An 18,179-nucleotide genomic window follows, 5' to 3' on the forward strand; every position below is an offset into this window, starting at 1 on the left:
CCAACCTTCCAGAGGCATCACTTGTGGCAGCAGCTACGGAGCCTGCAACACAGCCCGACGTGGGCTTGCTGACCACAAAATCAAGGTCTGGACCTGGAGGCTGACAGGATCCCCGTCCAGCAAGTTAGGGACAACCTGGGAAGTCTGTTCCTGGTCCCACGTGAAGAAGGAGAGGCTCACGCAGTGCCCAGCATCCTGCTGTGGCACCTCAGGCACCTCCCATGTGCCTGCAGCTTGGCTCCCAGCAGCTCACACCTGTCAGGCAGCTCCAACTGCAGATGCCACTGGGGGCTGGAGTTGGGGCCTGTCACAGGCCAGCACACTGCCCCTCCCTGGCCCCTCCCCCCTCCCTTGGTATTCAGCCTGGTCCCCATGGGCTGCCACTCACCCAGCTGTATAAACAAACCAAGCTCTGAACACAGACCGCTAGGGAGGCTGAGGCCAGGACAGCGAAACAGGCCTAGCAAGAGTCCTTCCTTGCCAATCCCCAGGAACTGTTCCCGAGCAGCGAGGAACACGGACAGGACTGGGCAGTCTCTGCAGCTGATCTGTTTCCGTTCCTTAGCATAAACACAGATCAACGGGTTGGAACCCACAGCCCAGAAACTGCCAACTAATGCCTGACAAGTGGCAATGACGGCTCTTCAGTGAATGCTGCTGGGAAAACTGGACATTGACTTGCAAAAGAGTTAGACTGCTGTCTACACCACTCATAAAGATGGATCAAGCACCTGAGATCATTAAACTCCCAACGGCGGGAAAAGCTCCATGACCCTGGAACCTAAAGCACATGCACCGGAAGGTGAAAGAAACAAGTGAGACCACATCAAACCAAAAAGCTGCTGCACAGCAATGGAAAGCATCCACAAAACGAAAAGGCTGCCTATGTAATGTGGTGGGGCGGGGGCCAACTGCAAGCACACACCTGATATGGGGCTAATACAAGAATTCACAGACAGCAACGGGCAAAGAACACAAGAGAAAACGCTCAGTGCACTTAGGCATCAGGGAAACCACTGGGATCACCTTCCATCTGTCACACCAGCCCTGAATCAGTCACACCTAGTGCCCTGCTGGTGGAAATGCACCTGTGTCCACAGCAGCAGCCAAGGTGTGGAAGCAAAGTGTCCACGGACAGACGAATGAAGATACAGTAAAAGTCGCACATACTCGATGATTTCCCAGATATGTAGACCCTATTAAAAAAATGCAAACAGAAAAAAGATGGGATATGTGGTTCACAGAGGCAGGAGATGGAGACTCAGTGAACTGGGTGAGCCCCAGTGTGCAGTTACAAGGTCAGTGTGTCCTGGCAGTGTGGCAACTGCAGTTAACACTGCTCTGTGTGAGAATGCTGCTAAGAGTAGGTCCCAGATGTTCAGTGGTTGTTAACCAGTGGTGATCGGGCTGCAGTATGCGGTGGTCAGGTCATCGCGCTGAACACCCTGGACGCACACAATGGCCAAGTGTCACCCTCGATAAAACCAAGAATGTGTCTGCTGGTTGACGATGGAACATATCCTTTCCATATGGCTGGTCTCTAACTTCCAAATGCACATTTATGTGTGCAGACACGTGAACTGAGGCACGGTGGCCACTCACTCCACCACCGTACAGAAAAAGAGCACGATGCACCTGGCCTTGCGGGAACTGCTACTAGAAGAAGTCACTGGCTGCCAACTTGATGGCCTTCTCCACAGTGAACAAGGTCAGGTCACCGCCGCCCCTGGAAGGGAATGTTGAGGGCAGGGCAGCTGGCAGGGACCAGCTCCAGCCAGTGAGGTTCTGGAACACTGGGGTCCCGGTGAGTCGGGGAGCTCTTCTGTTTTACTGAAGCCCCCTTTCTTTCTATTGATCCACTTGGCCTGTGCCTGAACTCCTCACAGGCTCCCTGGTGCAGGTCCTACAAGTTACTTCTCTCATCTATGGACCCTTGTGATGACACGTGACCAGTTCTCCAAACTAAGCCCGATTGTGAGATCCCAAGGGGCGGCTATGTGGGTCCCATGGCTTTGCCTTCACACTCAGAGCACGGCCACATGAGCCCCTCAGTCCAGCCTCGTGTCCGTTTCTCACAGCACAATAATCTTGGTGTGTGTTGCTGGCTGGGGACACTAGGGGAAAGTGTTCACGCCCTCTGAGTCCTCAGGTCACCTTGTTCCCACACCCGGCATCTCCTGTCCACCCCTCCCCTCTTGACTTTGTCCAGAGCCAGGACACTGTCGGCTTCCCCGGGGTTTACTCCTGGCACCCGGGGACTTGTCTGTCTCTTCCTCCAGGCTTCCTGTCCAGACCTGGACAGCAGTGCCTGGCACTCGGCCCACCTCTTCTGAGTCGACATCACCCTTTCAGAAAACCACTGATTGCGGTTTCCTCCCCCAAAACAAAGCCCTTGGAGATGCCCACAACATGCTGGCCGTGCGGTAACGAAGACAGGCTCTCCCGACACCAAGACCTCCTCCCAGGGTCCAGTTTCTTGTGACATTTTGATTCCGAGGCCCACAAGTTCCCAGAAGAGGGCGGACAGAGCATGTGGGCAGCTGGAGCGGCAGCCCAGGGCCTCCCTGATGATAGCCAACCAGGATGTGAGAGAAACATCTTCCCAGACCCATGGGAGAATGTCCCCAGTGCCCTGGGTGCCCTGTGGTTGTTGGCACTGCAGCTTCTCAGGCTACAAAACCTAAGTCATAGTCTGTCCATTTCCGCAAACAAGACTTTGGCTTGTTTACCAAAGTCCCATCCTGTTACCCCTTCTCGAGTGTCTGCCTCTGCCTTAAAGAGGGACGTTCCACTGGGTTCCAAGGAGCCTGTCTCCCGAAGTCCCAGATACGGGACCCACACGAGGCGAAGTGTGGCCCCAGCAGATCATTGCAAGCTCCAACCATGCTGCTTTTCTGCTCATGGACACCTTCCTTGTTGGAAGTGTGTGTTCTTACTGTTGACAGTGGTTCTCATCCACCAAACACATAGCAAGGGTAACAGGATTAGAGGCAGATAACGGTTTGAGCCAACTGTGTTTAAGCAAACAGCATGGGATCAGAGGCAGGCTATGATTTAAGCAAACAGGTCACACTCAGTTCTGACCTTAAGCCTGAAATGAAATTGTTTGAAATATTTTTTGAAAGCTTTTACATGTGGCTCAGGTGGTAGGGACTGGTCAGAGAGTCCAGAGGCTGCCCTGAGGCAGCTGAACCCCCAAGCAGAGAGCTGGCTCCCTGACAGAAGACCCCGGCCTCCCCGTGGGGCTGGTAGACGACTCAGCCATGGAGGGGCAGGGGTGGCTATGGGGGCTGCTGGGGTCAGGGTGGGAAGCTGAGGAGGGGGGCGTTGGGACACCTGCGGGGTCAGGGCTGAGGAGCGGCCACTCCTGCCTGTGCTCCTCTCCCCCTCGGATTTCGCCCTGGCCACATGGCCGGCCTCCCTCCTCACCCGCTGTGCCCCTGTGCACCCTGGGCCGAGTGTTTCAGCAAAGCACGTCAGTGGAGGCATGGCAGGGCTCGGGGCGACCTGTGTGTCCCCACTGACTTGGCCAAGACGCAGCTGCAGAACCAGTGTGGACAGGAAACCTACGAAGGAATGCATGTGGGGGCAGGCGTGTGTATCGGGGGGCGGGGCCCTGGAAGACGGCAAGGCTGGGCGGCACCTCGCTCACCCTGGCCTCGCTGGCCTTGTCCAGTGGCCGTGAGGACTGGGGGCGGCGGCGGCGGCGGCACAGGCTTGGGAGTTGGGGGAGGGATTCAAGCCAGAACGAGGCTCAGGGGAGCCAGAACGGAACCAGCCAGGAACGGAGCAGAGACTGGCCCACAGGGAGTAGCCCTAGGCAGGGTCAGCGCCTGCACACACAAGCTTCTCTCCAGTCAAGGTTACCATGCACACACAAAGGTGCGTACACACACACGCACACACCCGCTTCTCTCCTGACCCACCATGGACGGGCAGATGGGTAATGAGTTCTGCTTACATGTTGCTGGCATCCAGCCTCATGCCCCGTTAGCCTCCCTTACTGTGAAGCCTGCGGGGGAGTTTCGTCCTCCCTTCTGTCCTATGAGTGACTGCAAGATTGCCAGGTGCGCAGAAGGGCCTTCGTTCCATAAATGCTGAGAAGTGACATGACATCTCAGTTCCTGGGGCTGGGATGCGACGTGCTTTCCTCCTGCCGAATCAAGCCTTTGACATGCTCCAAGGGACCAACTGCAGGGCTCTCAAAAACCGTCATCCTGCCATCCTCTGTCTGGAAGAATCTTCAGACCCAAGCTCTGAGAAGCGGGCAGTGCTTTTCCAAACTGAGAGACTTCTTGAAGGCAGCTGCGTGATACCCACATCACCATGAATGCCAAGGGACGGGCTCAGAACACCACAGCTGCCTTCCTGGCTATTCTCTTTCTCTCACAGTCCCTCTGTCACTGAAGAGTTTGGTTAAAATCACCCATGGCAACAAACAGTGAGCCTGGGTTGCAGAAAGGGAACAAAATTGGTACAACCTAAGATCCAGCACAGCCCCAAATACATTAAAAAAAAAAAAAAAAAACCCAAAGGAAAACCACATGGCCAGGAAAAAGACTTTGGGGGCCCAGTGTTTGGGGGAGGGGATAGCCTGGGGCTGCAGCCCAGAGGCATTCCTCCCAGAGGCCTCTCCAGAAGGCTTCAGGGTGAAGGTCGCCTCTGAGGGCCCAGCCCTGGATGAATCTAACCCTAGAGGTGCTCCCCATTTATCAAACTCAGCCACCTTTCCTCTCAGTGACAGAGAGGGTTAGAGTCAAAAGCCATTACTGTTCAATACGAGGGAACCTTTGCATGTTTCCAGACATCAAATGGCAAGCTCCACCAGAACTGAGACCAACCCACTCTTCACTCACAACTGGCTTCCTGTCTCTTCCCTGGTTCCTCCCCACCAGCTCTTGTTTCTTATGCCAATCTGAAGCAAGCAAGGGTGCTGGGGATGGTACACCCGGGGCTTAACAAGTGTAAATGTCAAACAGTAATTCTGAAAATGGGGTGGATTAACTAACATGTTTCACAGAGCCAGACTCCAGAGCTAACCAGTGGAAGACACTCTGTTTTGGTCTCAAGGAGACAGACCTGGGAAACATACCCTGAGGGAGTCAGCTAAGCTCTGGCTAAAACTATCAGAACATTCTGGCCTTTGGTGATTCATGTCACGGCAAGAGAAGTTGCAGCTGGGAATCCACAAGTCAGAACCTAACTGTACCTGTGTTTGTCAGGGCGTGGTGCCATTCCACACGGGCCCACTCACCAGGACAGCCGAGGGTCCAGGGTCCCAGCCGCCTGCCCCCTACTCCCCCAACCCAGGCCAAGGAGACTCAGAATCAAGTGAGACAAACATTCCGGCTGGCTTCATGTCAAAATTGAGGTTCACGCGTAACGTCCACTTTAAAGTTACTTTTTTTAAAATGACCAATGTAGAACTTTACAGCAAAGTGTGGGGGACTGACGACACTCTGAGCGTGGCAGGACTGCAGTCTCAAGACTGCATCAGCCAACTGAGTGACGACATACCAAAGGGGGACAACGTGACCTCACACACCCGAGGGCCACAAGGTCACGGCCCAGGAAGCAAGAGATCACTGAGGCGGCCCATGGTTTAAGGATAAAGCAGGCCAGGAATCCTGAGTGTCTTAAGGGCTTACAGCCACCTGATAAGAAGGTGGCCAATTTCTCCTCCCCCACCCCCAACAACAAAAACCTTCCCAGAGCATGCTGCCATTCACGGAGCTGCCCACTGCCCTCCCAGCCCCAGCAGCATGTTACCTACAGGCCCCAGTGCGGGTGTCGGAAAGGTGGGGTTCGTGCCCAGGCCTGGGCAGTGAGGGCGTTCCTGGGGCCCCACACATCTGGGTAGGCAGTGTGTACAATCCCCACGCTGCTGAGGCCTGCCAGCCAGTGGTGCTCCACGGAGCACCCCTGCTCCCCACAATCCACACGGGGCCCTCGGTGACTGAGGGGGCCGCCTCTCTGGATGGTGGCACTGGGCCTCACTCAAACTTCTGTCCTGGTGGGACTTTGCCTCAATGATAAAAGACGACAGTGACACGGGACACACACAACTCACACATCACCCTGCTCTTTTAAGAATGTACTTTATACAAAATAACCAATTCATATGGAAATAAATCTACAGACCTCCAAGGATCAAAAAGATTTTTAAACAGTTGTTTTAAAAAATTATGCAACACACAGTATAGAACTAAGTACTGAGGTAAGTGTGGCTCTCAGTGAAACAGGGGATCAGCAGACCAGACAAAATATACACAATATAAAAATAAATAGCATTCCCCTTCCTAGTACTGGCCAGGATCACGCACAGGAATCTGCAGCAGGAGAGCGGGTGTGGGCCCAGCTGGGGGCAGCGTTCAGTGCCTTGCTCCCGGGCCCACCACCCTCTCCAGACACACAGGACACTCAGCTGGTTAAGAGGCTTTTCCATATCAGCAGCCAGGGCTCAGCGAGGGAGAGACCAGGCGGCCGACGCCGCTGACCATCTGCTCGGCCAGGGCCCATGAAGCACAGGAGGATGGAGCAGCTGGAGGTGAGGCTCGGACCTGCCCCACACGAGGACACAGCAGGGGAGGCCCAGCGCCCCAGGGAGACTCCAGACCCAGAACAGGAGAAACAAGTCTCAGTCGAGGGCTCAGCCCCTGGCAGGGGAACCTGCACCCAGGGGCGGAGGCTGAACAGCCTACCTCCCAGGCACCCCGCTCTCCGTGGGGGCACCCTGGCCCTTCCCCTGGGCTCTGACTTGCTGGCCACAGCCGCTCTCCAAGGGTTCCTGCCTCGGGGCTGCTGGCTGAGGGGTCCTGGGAGAATCCAAACCGGGAGCTGAGAGCTGTGTGTGTGGCTGAGACAGAAACTTTCAAAAAGCGAGAGAACCCTGAGCCCACGCGGCCCACTCCTGGAACTGGCAGGAACCAGCGCCAAGTCACAAGGACGCTCGTGGGGTCTGGGGGCCAGGCTGGCCGGGGGCTCTCGGTCCACACAAAAGGCAGCCTTCTGAGAGCCACCCGGCCCCGCCCAGGGAGGACACCCTGCTGACGACAGGCGCAAGGGCCCCGGTGAGGCAGGTGGGCACGGCAGCACCAGCCTCACTTTGAAGGCGGGACAAGAAAAGGTTCTGAACAGGAGCCCACGCGTCTGCCACCACTCGGAGGGCACCTGTCTTCAGCCTAGGAAGTTTCAGCCAAGAGCTCTTCTTACAGGAGAGGAAAAACGCAAGGCCAGAATCATTCCATAAGGCTCTTGCTTCCTCTCTGGATCTTCTCTCTCTCCTGGGTCTGGGGAAGACAGTTTCTAACATAACGACTCTAAGGTGAGCAGTGGACAGGAGTCCTTCAGGTTCCTGACAGGTGGCAGCGGTCCCAGGGGAAGGCCGCCCCAGGACCTTCCCCCAGACTAGTTCTGGTCGGAAGAGTGCACGGGCCCTGAATGGGGGTGGCCCTGTGGGGCGTCACAGTACAGAGCCACACTCCCAACAGGGCTCCCCAGTGCCTGGCCTCTCTACTCACCCTGAAGGGAGGCTCTAGGGCAGTGGGAGATGGGGTCGGGGCTGGGGGCTGAGCCACCAGAGGGCTGTGCGCGGTGGGCGGACGGAATGGGCAGGATTGCCAAAGTCCTCCTGGCCCTGCCGCAGCCCGGTTCCGCTCGAGGCAAGGGTGCCCGAGGCCTTGCACCCAAGGCAGTTTCCACACTGGCCAGAGCAGGCTCCGGGCTAGGAACAGAGGCAGGGGCCACGGTCTCCCCTCCCAGCTGGTGCACAGACGCACACAGAGGCTGAGGGTGCCAAACATGTTCCCTCACTGCTCGAGAGCAAAGCTGGATCCGTCCACGACCCTTCCCCATCCTTCCCAAATGCCGATGCTGACGTCCCCACCTTGAACCACATCACGCCCGTGACTGGGCTCCAACAAGGACCAGAATCCAATGAGAACACAGCCCCCAAACTTGCCCCACTTCAAAGCATGCCAAATTTAAAGTTTAAATAAGTCTATTTTAAAAAAAAAAATCGTGTTTCTGCGCATGTCTGGAAGGCGCCTGCGTTCCCAGCGCTCCCCCTGCCTGAGCTCAGCATCTGGGCGTCTGGAGCTGGCGTTGGTCTCCGCAGGGACTCTACTACTGGAAGCGCGGGTTTGCTCCAGCTTCAGCAAGGACGCTGGGGCTGGATGGAAGGTTCTCTTGGCCCCTCACACAGCTGAATTTATAAGAACAAGCGCAGATCAATCAACCAATGTTTCCTGCAAGCTTTTCTACTATCTCAAAGGCATGCTTAGAAATACGCTATTTTTACAAAGACCTGTGACTTCAAGGTATCTCCCTTCAGTTGTTTCCTCCTTTGCTTTTGTGGGATATTCAAAAGCTTAAGACAGGAGTCCTCACTTTGGTGGCATCTCAGCTAAACTCAAAGAATGCTAAACAGGGAGAATCCAGTGTCGCTTGCTTCTAAAACCATAATAAAGTAACTGAATACTGTAAAACTGTTTCCTATCACAGACAAGTGACTTCAAGAACTTGTTCTTGACAGCTATTTTAAATCACCATGACTTATTTTACTATATTCACATAAAATGGATAAAAACTATATATTGAAATACTCCTACATTCAAGCTGTAAATCTATAGGGTACATTTTTCCTATTAAACCTGTGCAGCTTCTTTATTGACACTAAACATACACAAACCTGAGTCGTCACTGCCACAAACTGTGGTCTGTGCAGGGAGCTTGCAACGCCTTCCAGACCCCAGTCCCAGCAGGGCTGTGACGGGGCGCGTCGCCGCACCTTCCAATGAGCAAATGCTCCTGATACTGGTTTACACCTATCTGGCAGGCAGCTGGCCAGCCAGGAGGGGCACTGCTATCTCGGACCATGACTTGGGTACCAGGCAAGGGGGGGGGGGGCGCCAGGCGAGGAGGCTGCCAAGGGGAAGAGCCGTCAGAGGAACAGCAGCGGCAAGGTGGGCCCCTCCTGCAGCCCCCCAAGAGTGAGTGGGAAAGGGCTGTAAACACAGGGGGTCAGCAGGGCTGCGGGCCCACCGGCCAGACTCTATCCCCACCACCCGCCCTCCCCGCTGTATGTACAATACATTCACCACCGACAGAAATCATCATAAAGGCAACATGAAAACTCTGTAAACTGGACCCAGCTCCAAACACACCCACACGAGCAGTCCTGTCCCCAGACGGCCACCTGAGTGCAGCTGCCATGGCAGCCCACCAGCACCGCCCCCAGGTCAGGATGGTCTTCCCTGAACAAGTGTCCCAGGGACTGGAGAGACCACCAGAGTCCAGCCTGTCTGCTCTCCACTTTCGCCCAGGACTTTGCGAGTGCACGGGTCATGAGGAGGGGTGTCCAGGCTTCAGGCCACACACGGCGTGATGCTGGGGACAGGAGAGGCGGGTGGGGCCAGGCCCCGTTCTCCACTCGCAGCTCTCTGTTTCCCTGGGGCTTGTCTCCTCCTGGGACTAGCTCTGAGAGAAGCAGAATAGACAGTTTCAGCGAAACTGATGAGCGTTAACTGTTAAAAACAACAAAGCCTAGAAGCCACACACACTTTTCCCATCTAGGAAAGCGGCCCAATTTTGCTTCGTTGGGCAGTCCTGCCAGGTGTGGTTTCTGAGTCCTGGACCCTGACTCAGTCCAGGGGCCAAGGACTGCTGCCTCCAGGGAGACTGGGTGGGGGTGGGGGAACCCGACTCTTCCAGACAAGGTAGACAAGGAGTCATACCACAGTAGCCAGTCTGGGGAAGGAAATCTAACCCATCTCAGGGCTGGTGCCTGGAACAGGAATAAGGGGCTGGCAGGGCGGGAGGAAGCTGCTCCCGAGGCCCTCTGGCCCCACGGCCCACAGGACACAACCGCTTTCCAGGCATAGCCCCTGGAGCCACAGCTGCCCAGAACCACACAGACAGCTCTCACTGTCCACCATTCTGACCTGATCGAGTGGAAGCGTTGGGGGCTTCTGAGGGGGCAGCTCCTCCTGCGATGCTGCTGGAGCCGGCGTCTTTGGGAACGAGGGCCGGGACTGGACCGAGGGCCCCTGCAGTCTAGAGACACGAGGAAGGAACATTCAGGAATGCATGTGATGACCAACTGGGTGAGTGACCCCCTGACCCAGGGGCTGCCACGAGGCAGGAAAGACATGGCTGATGCCACCTGCACAGTGCTCCTGACAAAGGTGTTGACTCTGACTCATAAATATGAGGAAACGATGAGAAGAAGCCAGAGCCTGAGGCGCTCTGTCTTTGAAAAACAAAAGAATGCAAAGCCAATGTTGTAAATTACTGAGCAGGCACAGCACCCAAATGTAGAGCCATGAACTGTGACTGGATCCTGAACGGGGAAAAATCAGAGCTTCAGAGACAACTGGAGACATCAGACAGTGCCTCCATCAGAGCACTACCACCACTTCCCTGGCCAGAGTCTGGGCTGCACCAGGAGGATGCCCTCGGCTAGGAGACACACCAAAGGCTCAGAAGAGAAGGCAAAGGACAGACAGGAGACGTGCCAGACGTTCAGACAGGAGTGAGCACACACAGAGGGAAGGCCCTCAAGCCAGGCACTGGGGGCTGGGACGACCCAGGGGGCACTCAAGATTCTCAGGGTGTTCTGTGCTGCTTTATGATGGGGCTTCCCAACCTTGACTTCAAGACACAACTACTAGAATTATCAGGGAGTGGTATGTGGCCAGGTCTGGCTCTGGACACACTGAGTTTTCATTCAGCATCAGTAGAGAATAGAATGGTGAGGGCTGAGACTAGGATGCCACCCGTGACTACCCAACCAGATCTACCCCCTCTCCCTGATGCCACCCGTGACTACCCAACCAGATCTACCCCCTCTCCCTGGCAAAGTCTGCCCACAGCCCCAGAACTCTGGCCATTAGGTGTCCAAAACCTAACCCAACAGCACTGAAATGCCAATTCACTTTCACAAAGAAAAAAAGACCACACACAAAACTGGGTTCTGAGGCCAGTGCTTTCCCAGTAAGCCCTGAGCACACAACCCACACGCTCCTCCCGGCCACAGACCACCCAAGTTGGTTTTTCATTCCCAAGCCCGCTTCTTTTCGGGAGACTAGCATCTACTCTGCTTCTGCCCGTAGAAAAGAGGCGTGCAGCTGCAGCCTTACCCGGACGGCCTGTACATCTCCTGGAAGGACGCCCTCGCCCCACTTCCGGGGCCCATCTGCTCCATCATCACGGCCTGGAAGTGGCCCAGGCCCTCCTCAGGGTAGCGGTAGAGGGGGCACTCGGGGGACAGGCCATTGGGCTGCGCCGCCACTGGGCGGTGAGGCGGGTGAGTAGCCGAAGGGGAGGCGTAAGCCCTGGGCTGGAAATGCGTGGCCGGCCGCTGTGGGGGGTAAGGCGGCCCAGCGTGCAGCATCACTGGGTGTGGGGGAAAGGCGGGCGAACCGAAGGCCATGCCCGGGCCGAGTGGGGCGGGGGGCGCGCCGTAGAGACACTCGCTGGCCGACAGGGAGCCCTGCCGCCTGGCAGCCGCGTTGTGGTTATCCAAGTCCAGGAACTCTTTGGGGCTCTCTGGCTGCTCCACAGACTCATCCTGCTTGCCCTCGGGGCCGGGGTTCTGCCCCTCGGCCATCTTGGCAGCAACGGCGTCCACCCGCGTGGGCGAAGTTAAGGCAGCACCCAGAGCCTCCACCGCGTCGACCCGCGCGGGGGGCGTTAGGGCAGCACTTAACGCCTCGCAGCCCTGCAGCCCGGTCACAGCGCTCTTGTCGGGGAAGAGGGGCCTGGCAGGGGTGGGCTGAGCTGGTGGGGGCCCACTCGGGCTTACGGGGGCTGCGAGGTGTCTCGGCCAGTCTGAGAAGCCCTGTGGACACGAGTAGTAAGGAGTCCGCGGGTAGTGGTGGTAGGAAGGCTGCGGTGGTGGCTGGTAGGGATACCGCATGCCCTGGTGGGGGCGGTACCGAGGGAAGACTCCAGAATGAGGGTCATGAGACTGAAAAGCCCGAGGGGGAAAGGGCGGAGGGTGCGGGGCTGGAGGCTTGCCCCCCATCACAGGACCCACAGGCTGCAGGCCTGGGCCTACATGGTACCGTGTGGCGGAGCTGGGGAACTCCAAGCCGGGCGTGTACAGAGGGGAGCACGCGGGCTCTGCAGGGGCCCCAGCCTCGGGTGGCGCCCTGCTCTTGCCCTCAGACCCACATGGGGAGGCTTCCACCCGCAGTCCGTTTTCGGGCAGCGGCCCCAGGTCTGCCAGGGTGCATGCCTGAGCGGGTGGGCTGGCGAAGCCACTCCCTGAGAGCCAGGCAGACCTGACCGTGCTCCCTGGGCAGCCGTCCCCAGGTTCCGAGGACTCCGGCCTGAGCTCCGGGCCCTCTGGGCCCCTTCCTTGGGGTGAGCTCCGCCTGGCAAAGTCGGCCTGCAGAGGGGGCGCAGGGTGAGGTAGCTGCTTGAGGAACGCCCCCTCTGAAGCACTGACACTCGCTGGTCTCTCCTCGAGCCCGGGCAAGGGATCCGCTGCAAGGAAAGCAGAGACAAAGTCACACCTGGCGAGCTGAAACCCCAGCACATGACAGGAACAGGCGGCCAAGATGACGATGACGCCCCCACCCCGCCCACCATTGGACAAGCAAGGGGCTGTGATCTGTGTGCCGAACTCCAAGGAGGCAGAGGGTGCACTGGCCGACGTGCAGGCTGGCTGGGAGGCATCGCCTTGACAGTGAGGAGGAGGGACCAGGCCTGAGGATGCTGGGAAAGCCGGATCCCGACAGCATCCTGCAGTCAGGACCGACCCACGGGAGTACGAACAGGACTAGATGAATATTTGCTAAATGAATGACAACACTCACCGTGCCTGGGCTTCCTGAAAATAAGACATGGACAGTGTATAACACTCAAAGGACATCTTCAAGGAGTTACAGAAATTTAATAATCACTGACCTACTGAATTCAAATGCTTAATTACAGACTCAGAATTCTTTACCTTGCTATTTCTTTTGGCCATAAATGCATCTTAGTATTATGATCTCTCATGGAGGGCAGAGTTGTTGCCCAAGGGTATCAAAATAGGATTTTGGTCAGAGCTTACAGACAAGATCAAGAATTCAGACCTTTAAGATCAACTAGGACTGCTGGCTCCCGAAAAACTAACACTGGCTTTAAAGATCACAGGTATAAGCTGCACAAGAATGATGAAAACGTGCACTTTTCATTATTCAGTCAACAAAAAACATGCCAATACCTTATAACAGACACAGAAATACACGCAAAACGGCTTAAAGACATGACACCATAAAACTCCTGCAAGAAAACATAGGCAAAACATTCTCTGACATAAACTGTCATAGGCCAGTCTTCCAAGGCAGTAGAAATTAAAGCAAAAATTAAAAAGTGGGACCTAATTAAACTTGCAAGCTTTTGTACAACAAAGGAAACCATAAACGAAATGGAAAGACTGTCTACGGACTGGGAGAATATAGCTGCGAAGGATGAGACCAGCAAGGACTTAATCTCCAAAATATACAAGCAGCTCATACAACTCAACCAAAAAGCAAACCCAATCAAAACATGAGCAGAAGACCTAAACACACGTTTCTTCAATTAAGACACACAGAGAGCCAAGAGGCCAAGATAAAAAGATGTTCATCATCACTGAACTAGAGAAAAGCAAATTTAAACCACAATGAGGTACCAACTCACACCAGTCAGAATGGACGCCACTAAAAAGTCTACAAATAAACAGTGGAGAGGGTGTGGAGAAAGGGAACCCTCTTCCCTGTTGGTGGGAATATAAATTGGTACAGACACTATGCAGAACAGTGTGGAGGTTCCTTAAAAAACTAAACACAGAGTTAACGTATGATCCTACAATCCCACTCCTGGGGAGTATCTGCAGAAAGTAAGTAAGTGTTAGTCACTCAGTCGTGCCTGACTCTTTGTGACCCCATGGACTGCAGCCCACCAGGCTCCTCTCTCCATGAGATTTTCCAGGCAAGGACACTGGAGTGGGTTGCCAATTCCTTCTCTAGGGGATCTTCCTGACCCAGGGATCAAACCCGGGTCTCCTGCACTGCAAGCAGATTCTTTACCAACTGAGCTACAAGGGAAGCCCTTTGTAGAAAACCGTAATTCAAAAAGGTACACACACCCCGATGTTCAGTGCAGCACTGTTTACAACAGCCAGGACATGGAAGCAACCTAGATGCCTACCAACAGAGGAACGCATAGACGCGGTGCGCATATACTGCGGAACATCACTCGGTCATAAAAAAGAATAAGCACTGCCATTTGCAACAGTATGGATGGACCTGGAGATTACATACTAAATGAAGTAAATCAGAAAGAGATAAATGTATGGTATCACTTATATGTGGGATTTAAAATATGACACAAATGAAGTTATCTATGAAACAGAGACAGACTTACAGACAGAGAACACGCTTGGGACTGTTAAGTAAAAGGGTGGGTAGGAGAGCGATGGACAGGGAGATTTTGGTTGGCAGATACAAACTTATATACAAAATGGATAAACAAGGTCTGACTTCAGCACAGAGAAATAACATTCAATATCCTGCGACAAACCATAATGGAAAAGAATGTATATATGTATAACTGTGTCACTCTGCTGTACAGCAGATACTAATTAGCACAACACTGTAGATCAGCTATACTTCATTAAGAAAAAATACAATGCAAACGAAACAACACAAACATCATGGCAACTAAGCAGACAGACTGCTCCTGAGACTCTCCCTCTTACTCTGAATTCCAGTCACATCTGAAATCATGCCTGGAAAATCGTGCTGCAGGGGGCATTCAGAGTCAGCCTCCCCTCCAAGAAATCACTTGAAGAGAGTCTGCACTCCTGGCCCTCCACCCAGCTGACAAGGAACCACATCACACTCTGTAGATGCCCAGGTGCCACAGCTCCCACACGGACACACGCTAGATGTCCATCTTCAACTGGCATGAGTCCCAGAGAGGAGGCCCACCACCCTTCTCTTGCACTTGGGTTTATTACTCTTATAAACAGCATTTCTAGAACCCTCTTGATGACGTGCCTATCTCACTACTGCTCCCCACCCTCAGTGCGCGCAGATGTGGGCCCAATGAGAAAGGCATGCAGAGATCACGTTCCCCGAGGGTCACTTCAGGACAGTCCTTTCTAAGTGGGGCTGGGCGACGCAGAGCTGGCCTACACGGGTGCCAAGTCCGTTGTGTCAGGTTCCAATGGGTCTCCCCACTTAAGAGCTGAATGGAAGCAAATAACCACCTTTGTGCCCTGGAGCTTCCATCCAGACAAACAAGAAGACTAGTCAAAGTTCCCTCAAAGCTTATTCTGAGAGTGAAGTGAGTGAGCATGGGAAGGCTCCGCACGAGCGGAGGCGCAGCAGGCACTGCAGCTGCGCGGCACGGTCGCCGCAGCCGCGGACCACGGCGGGCTCACCCAGAGACGTTCAAGTGAAAGGGGTCAGAGGCCAGCTGGCACTTTGTTTCCTAGTCTGCATAAACAGACAGGCCACCAATAACCAGGGCAGACTGGGGGGGGAGCGCACACGCACACGTTACCTTGGCCATTCTCAGGCTCCTGCACGTCACTGCCGTCCTGTGTCCTCCCAGGGTCCCCTGAGGCAGGCTTGGGGGCCACCAGGCCCATGGGTGGGAAAGGGCCAGGCAGGCGGGGTGGTGCAGGCTGGCGGGGGTGGTAAGGCACGCCTGGTGGGCACCCACGGGAGGAGAGCTGCTGCATGGCCAGCATCTCGGGGCTGTCCAGCATGGAGTCCCCACCCTGCACGCCCCGCAGGGCCGGGGCTGGAGCTCCAAACAGAGAACCCAGTGCTGGGGCTGCAGGGGGCTGGAGCCGCTGTGCGCCAGGTTTACACGGGGGGTGCAGGTACCCTGAAGGAGGAACGCTGTGAGGTAGGAAGCCGGATTGTTCTGTCCACTGGTTTGGGGGGAGGGGAGGTCTCATCACTCGGGAATCCATCATGTGACCCAAAGGGCGGGGCTGGTGAGAAGGTCCTGGCCCCACGGGGGGCTTCTCGTCTGGCCCCAAGGGTCCTGGGTTTGCAGCACCGTGGCTCCCATTCCAGACCGCAGAGTGCACTCGGCTCAGGTACTTGTAGGGTCGGTACATGTGGCCGGGAGGGACTTCTGGGCTCTCAGGGAAGTCTGGGGGTCGGGCTGGAGCACCCCCGTGCCTGGGAGGAAGGAGCCCTGGCTGGAAATGAGTGGGGGGATACACGCGCCCATCCTGGCTGGGGCCGCTCATCTGACCAAGCGGCAAGGGTCCAGGTCGAGAGCCCATGTCAGCAAGGGAAGCCAGCCCTCCGCACGCCAGCTTCTCATCAGGGGGGCCACACCCGGGGCCTCGGTGGTGGTTAATTCCAGCTGGAGGCTGGCAACAGAAAAAGGGAATCTGTGTTAACCCCATGGTTATTCAATTTACCCTGGGGAGAGACGATATTTCTGGAATACACCTTTGCACCTGCATGCGCTGAGCAGTCTGCTTACCTGTATCGCCAGAGGTGGGGGCTGCAGGCCAGGCCCACGGGCGGGTGGACCCGGGGCTCCAGAGGAGACACTGACTTCAGCAGGATCCGACCCTCGGAGAGGACAAAACGCTCCCTGTCCTGCTGGCCTCTGGAGGGCATGGGGCAGAGGCAGGGAGGAGGAGGAGAGAGTACACCCTTCACGTCCTGAAGACCAGGCTCTGGCTCATGAAGGAGCCCCACTGCCCCGGCCTACAGAGGGCGGAGCAGGGGCTTCCATCCCCACCCTCAGAGCCCCTCCCCCCTGCTCCCCAGGAGAAGTGCATTTATGTACTGGATGTACCCCATTCTTTAAATTACAAGGAGTGAGATGTTAATTCAAATTTTTGCCCCACTGAGAACATGTAGTTCAAATGATTAACAAAAAGGATTTAAGACAGATGAAGACTAAATGAAGATGGGGGAGAACTTCACCCCCCACCCCCAGGGCCTAATCAGGAGACACCACTATGGGATGAAGCTGATCCTCACTGGCTAGCTTGAGAAGAGAGGCTGGCCGGGTCCACCGAGACACAGGGGCCCAGAGAGGCAGCTGCTGTTTGAGGCACCCACCTGGCCAGGGGGCTGCACGGAGCTGCTCTGACCGGCCCCAGAGGCAGCGGCGCGGCGGCCCACGGGCAGCGCCTTCCCTCCATTCTCCGCGGGCTGCCTCCGGCCCGGTGCCTCTGAGTCCCGGGAGCGGGTGCACACGTGGCCCCGCGCGCCCCGCCCCCGCCTCTTCTCCCGCCTCTCCTCCTCCCGCATCCACGGCTCCTCGTCTGTGTCCCCGTCCTCCCCAGGAAAATGCTTCAGCATCGCCCGGTGGAAGCACCTTTCCAGGTTGTCCGACATCTTGGTGTACTCTGTGGGGGACAGATGTCTGAGCCCCCGCCCAGGCAGGCCCCCAGACCACCTCCCCCCAATCAACTGCGAGTCTGCCAGGCTTCATGCCTCCTGCCTTCTAGGGCTACAGACACGAGACAGGACACGATTTCTGGCCCAAGAAACTGTCCAGCCTGTGTGGCTGGCACAGCCCTGGACCCCAAACCGGTAAAAATTTAATTCTTCAACGCCAAACTGCAGAAACATTAAGTACAGTCACTGAACCTCCAAGCTTCAGCACCTGCAGCGACACTGGCTGCGTCATCTAAGGTCTGCCCTGTGACTCTAAGACGGTGGGTGAGCAAGGCGCAGGATGACCAGGCCCAGGACGAAACCGGGACCAGCAGCCGCCACGCCTCTGGCTGTGGAGGACGGACAGAGCCCGGCACCGCCCAGCCCAAGGCTTCAACACACCGTCTCTTCACGGTCCTGAGAAAGGGCTGAACCTGGAGACTGGAAACGCCTGTTTTTCTTGGTCCTGCTGCTGCAGCAGGCTAGAGCCACAGCACCCCTCCTCCACTCACCACTGCTCTCCCCATTGTACTTCCGACAATTCCTGAACATAGTCTTCATGTCGTTCACAAACTCCTCCTTGGTGCAGTATAAACCTCCATTCAGCTTCTTCTCCATGCTTGAAATATCCATGGGGACCTACAACAGGCCACACTCGTTTCTATCATGGGAGCAACAGAGCTTTGTAGTCCCCACACCACTGGAGCTGTTTGAAAGCGCGGGAAGCACCCAGCACCAAGCCCTGAGGAGTGCCAGCTGACTGCACAACACCACAACCAGCAG

General features: G+C 55.9%; 1 protein-coding gene across 1 annotated transcript in view; it reads right to left on the bottom strand.

The window, feature by feature from the left end:
• Positions 1-6,081: 6,081 nt before the first annotated feature.
• The window catches only part of LOC120857834 (cat eye syndrome critical region protein 2), a 42,023-nt gene continuing 29,925 nt past the window's right edge, over positions 6,082-18,179 (bottom strand). The window contains exons 11-17 of the mRNA XM_040233646.1: positions 17,909-18,035; positions 17,076-17,365; positions 16,486-16,614; positions 15,541-16,369; positions 11,139-12,489; positions 9,942-10,053; positions 6,082-9,477 (exon numbers count right to left, since the gene is read on the bottom strand). Coding sequence (XP_040089580.1) covers positions 9,472-9,477; positions 9,942-10,053; positions 11,139-12,489; positions 15,541-16,369; positions 16,486-16,614; positions 17,076-17,365; positions 17,909-18,035 — 2,844 coding nt within the window. The 3' untranslated portion in view covers positions 6,082-9,471. The remainder of the gene's footprint in view (positions 9,478-9,941; positions 10,054-11,138; positions 12,490-15,540; positions 16,370-16,485; positions 16,615-17,075; positions 17,366-17,908; positions 18,036-18,179) is intronic.

Source organism: Oryx dammah, unplaced genomic scaffold, assembly GCF_014754425.2.
Source record: "Oryx dammah isolate SB20612 unplaced genomic scaffold, SCBI_Odam_1.1 HiC_scaffold_29, whole genome shotgun sequence".
Lineage (NCBI taxonomy): Eukaryota > Metazoa > Chordata > Mammalia > Artiodactyla > Bovidae > Oryx > Oryx dammah.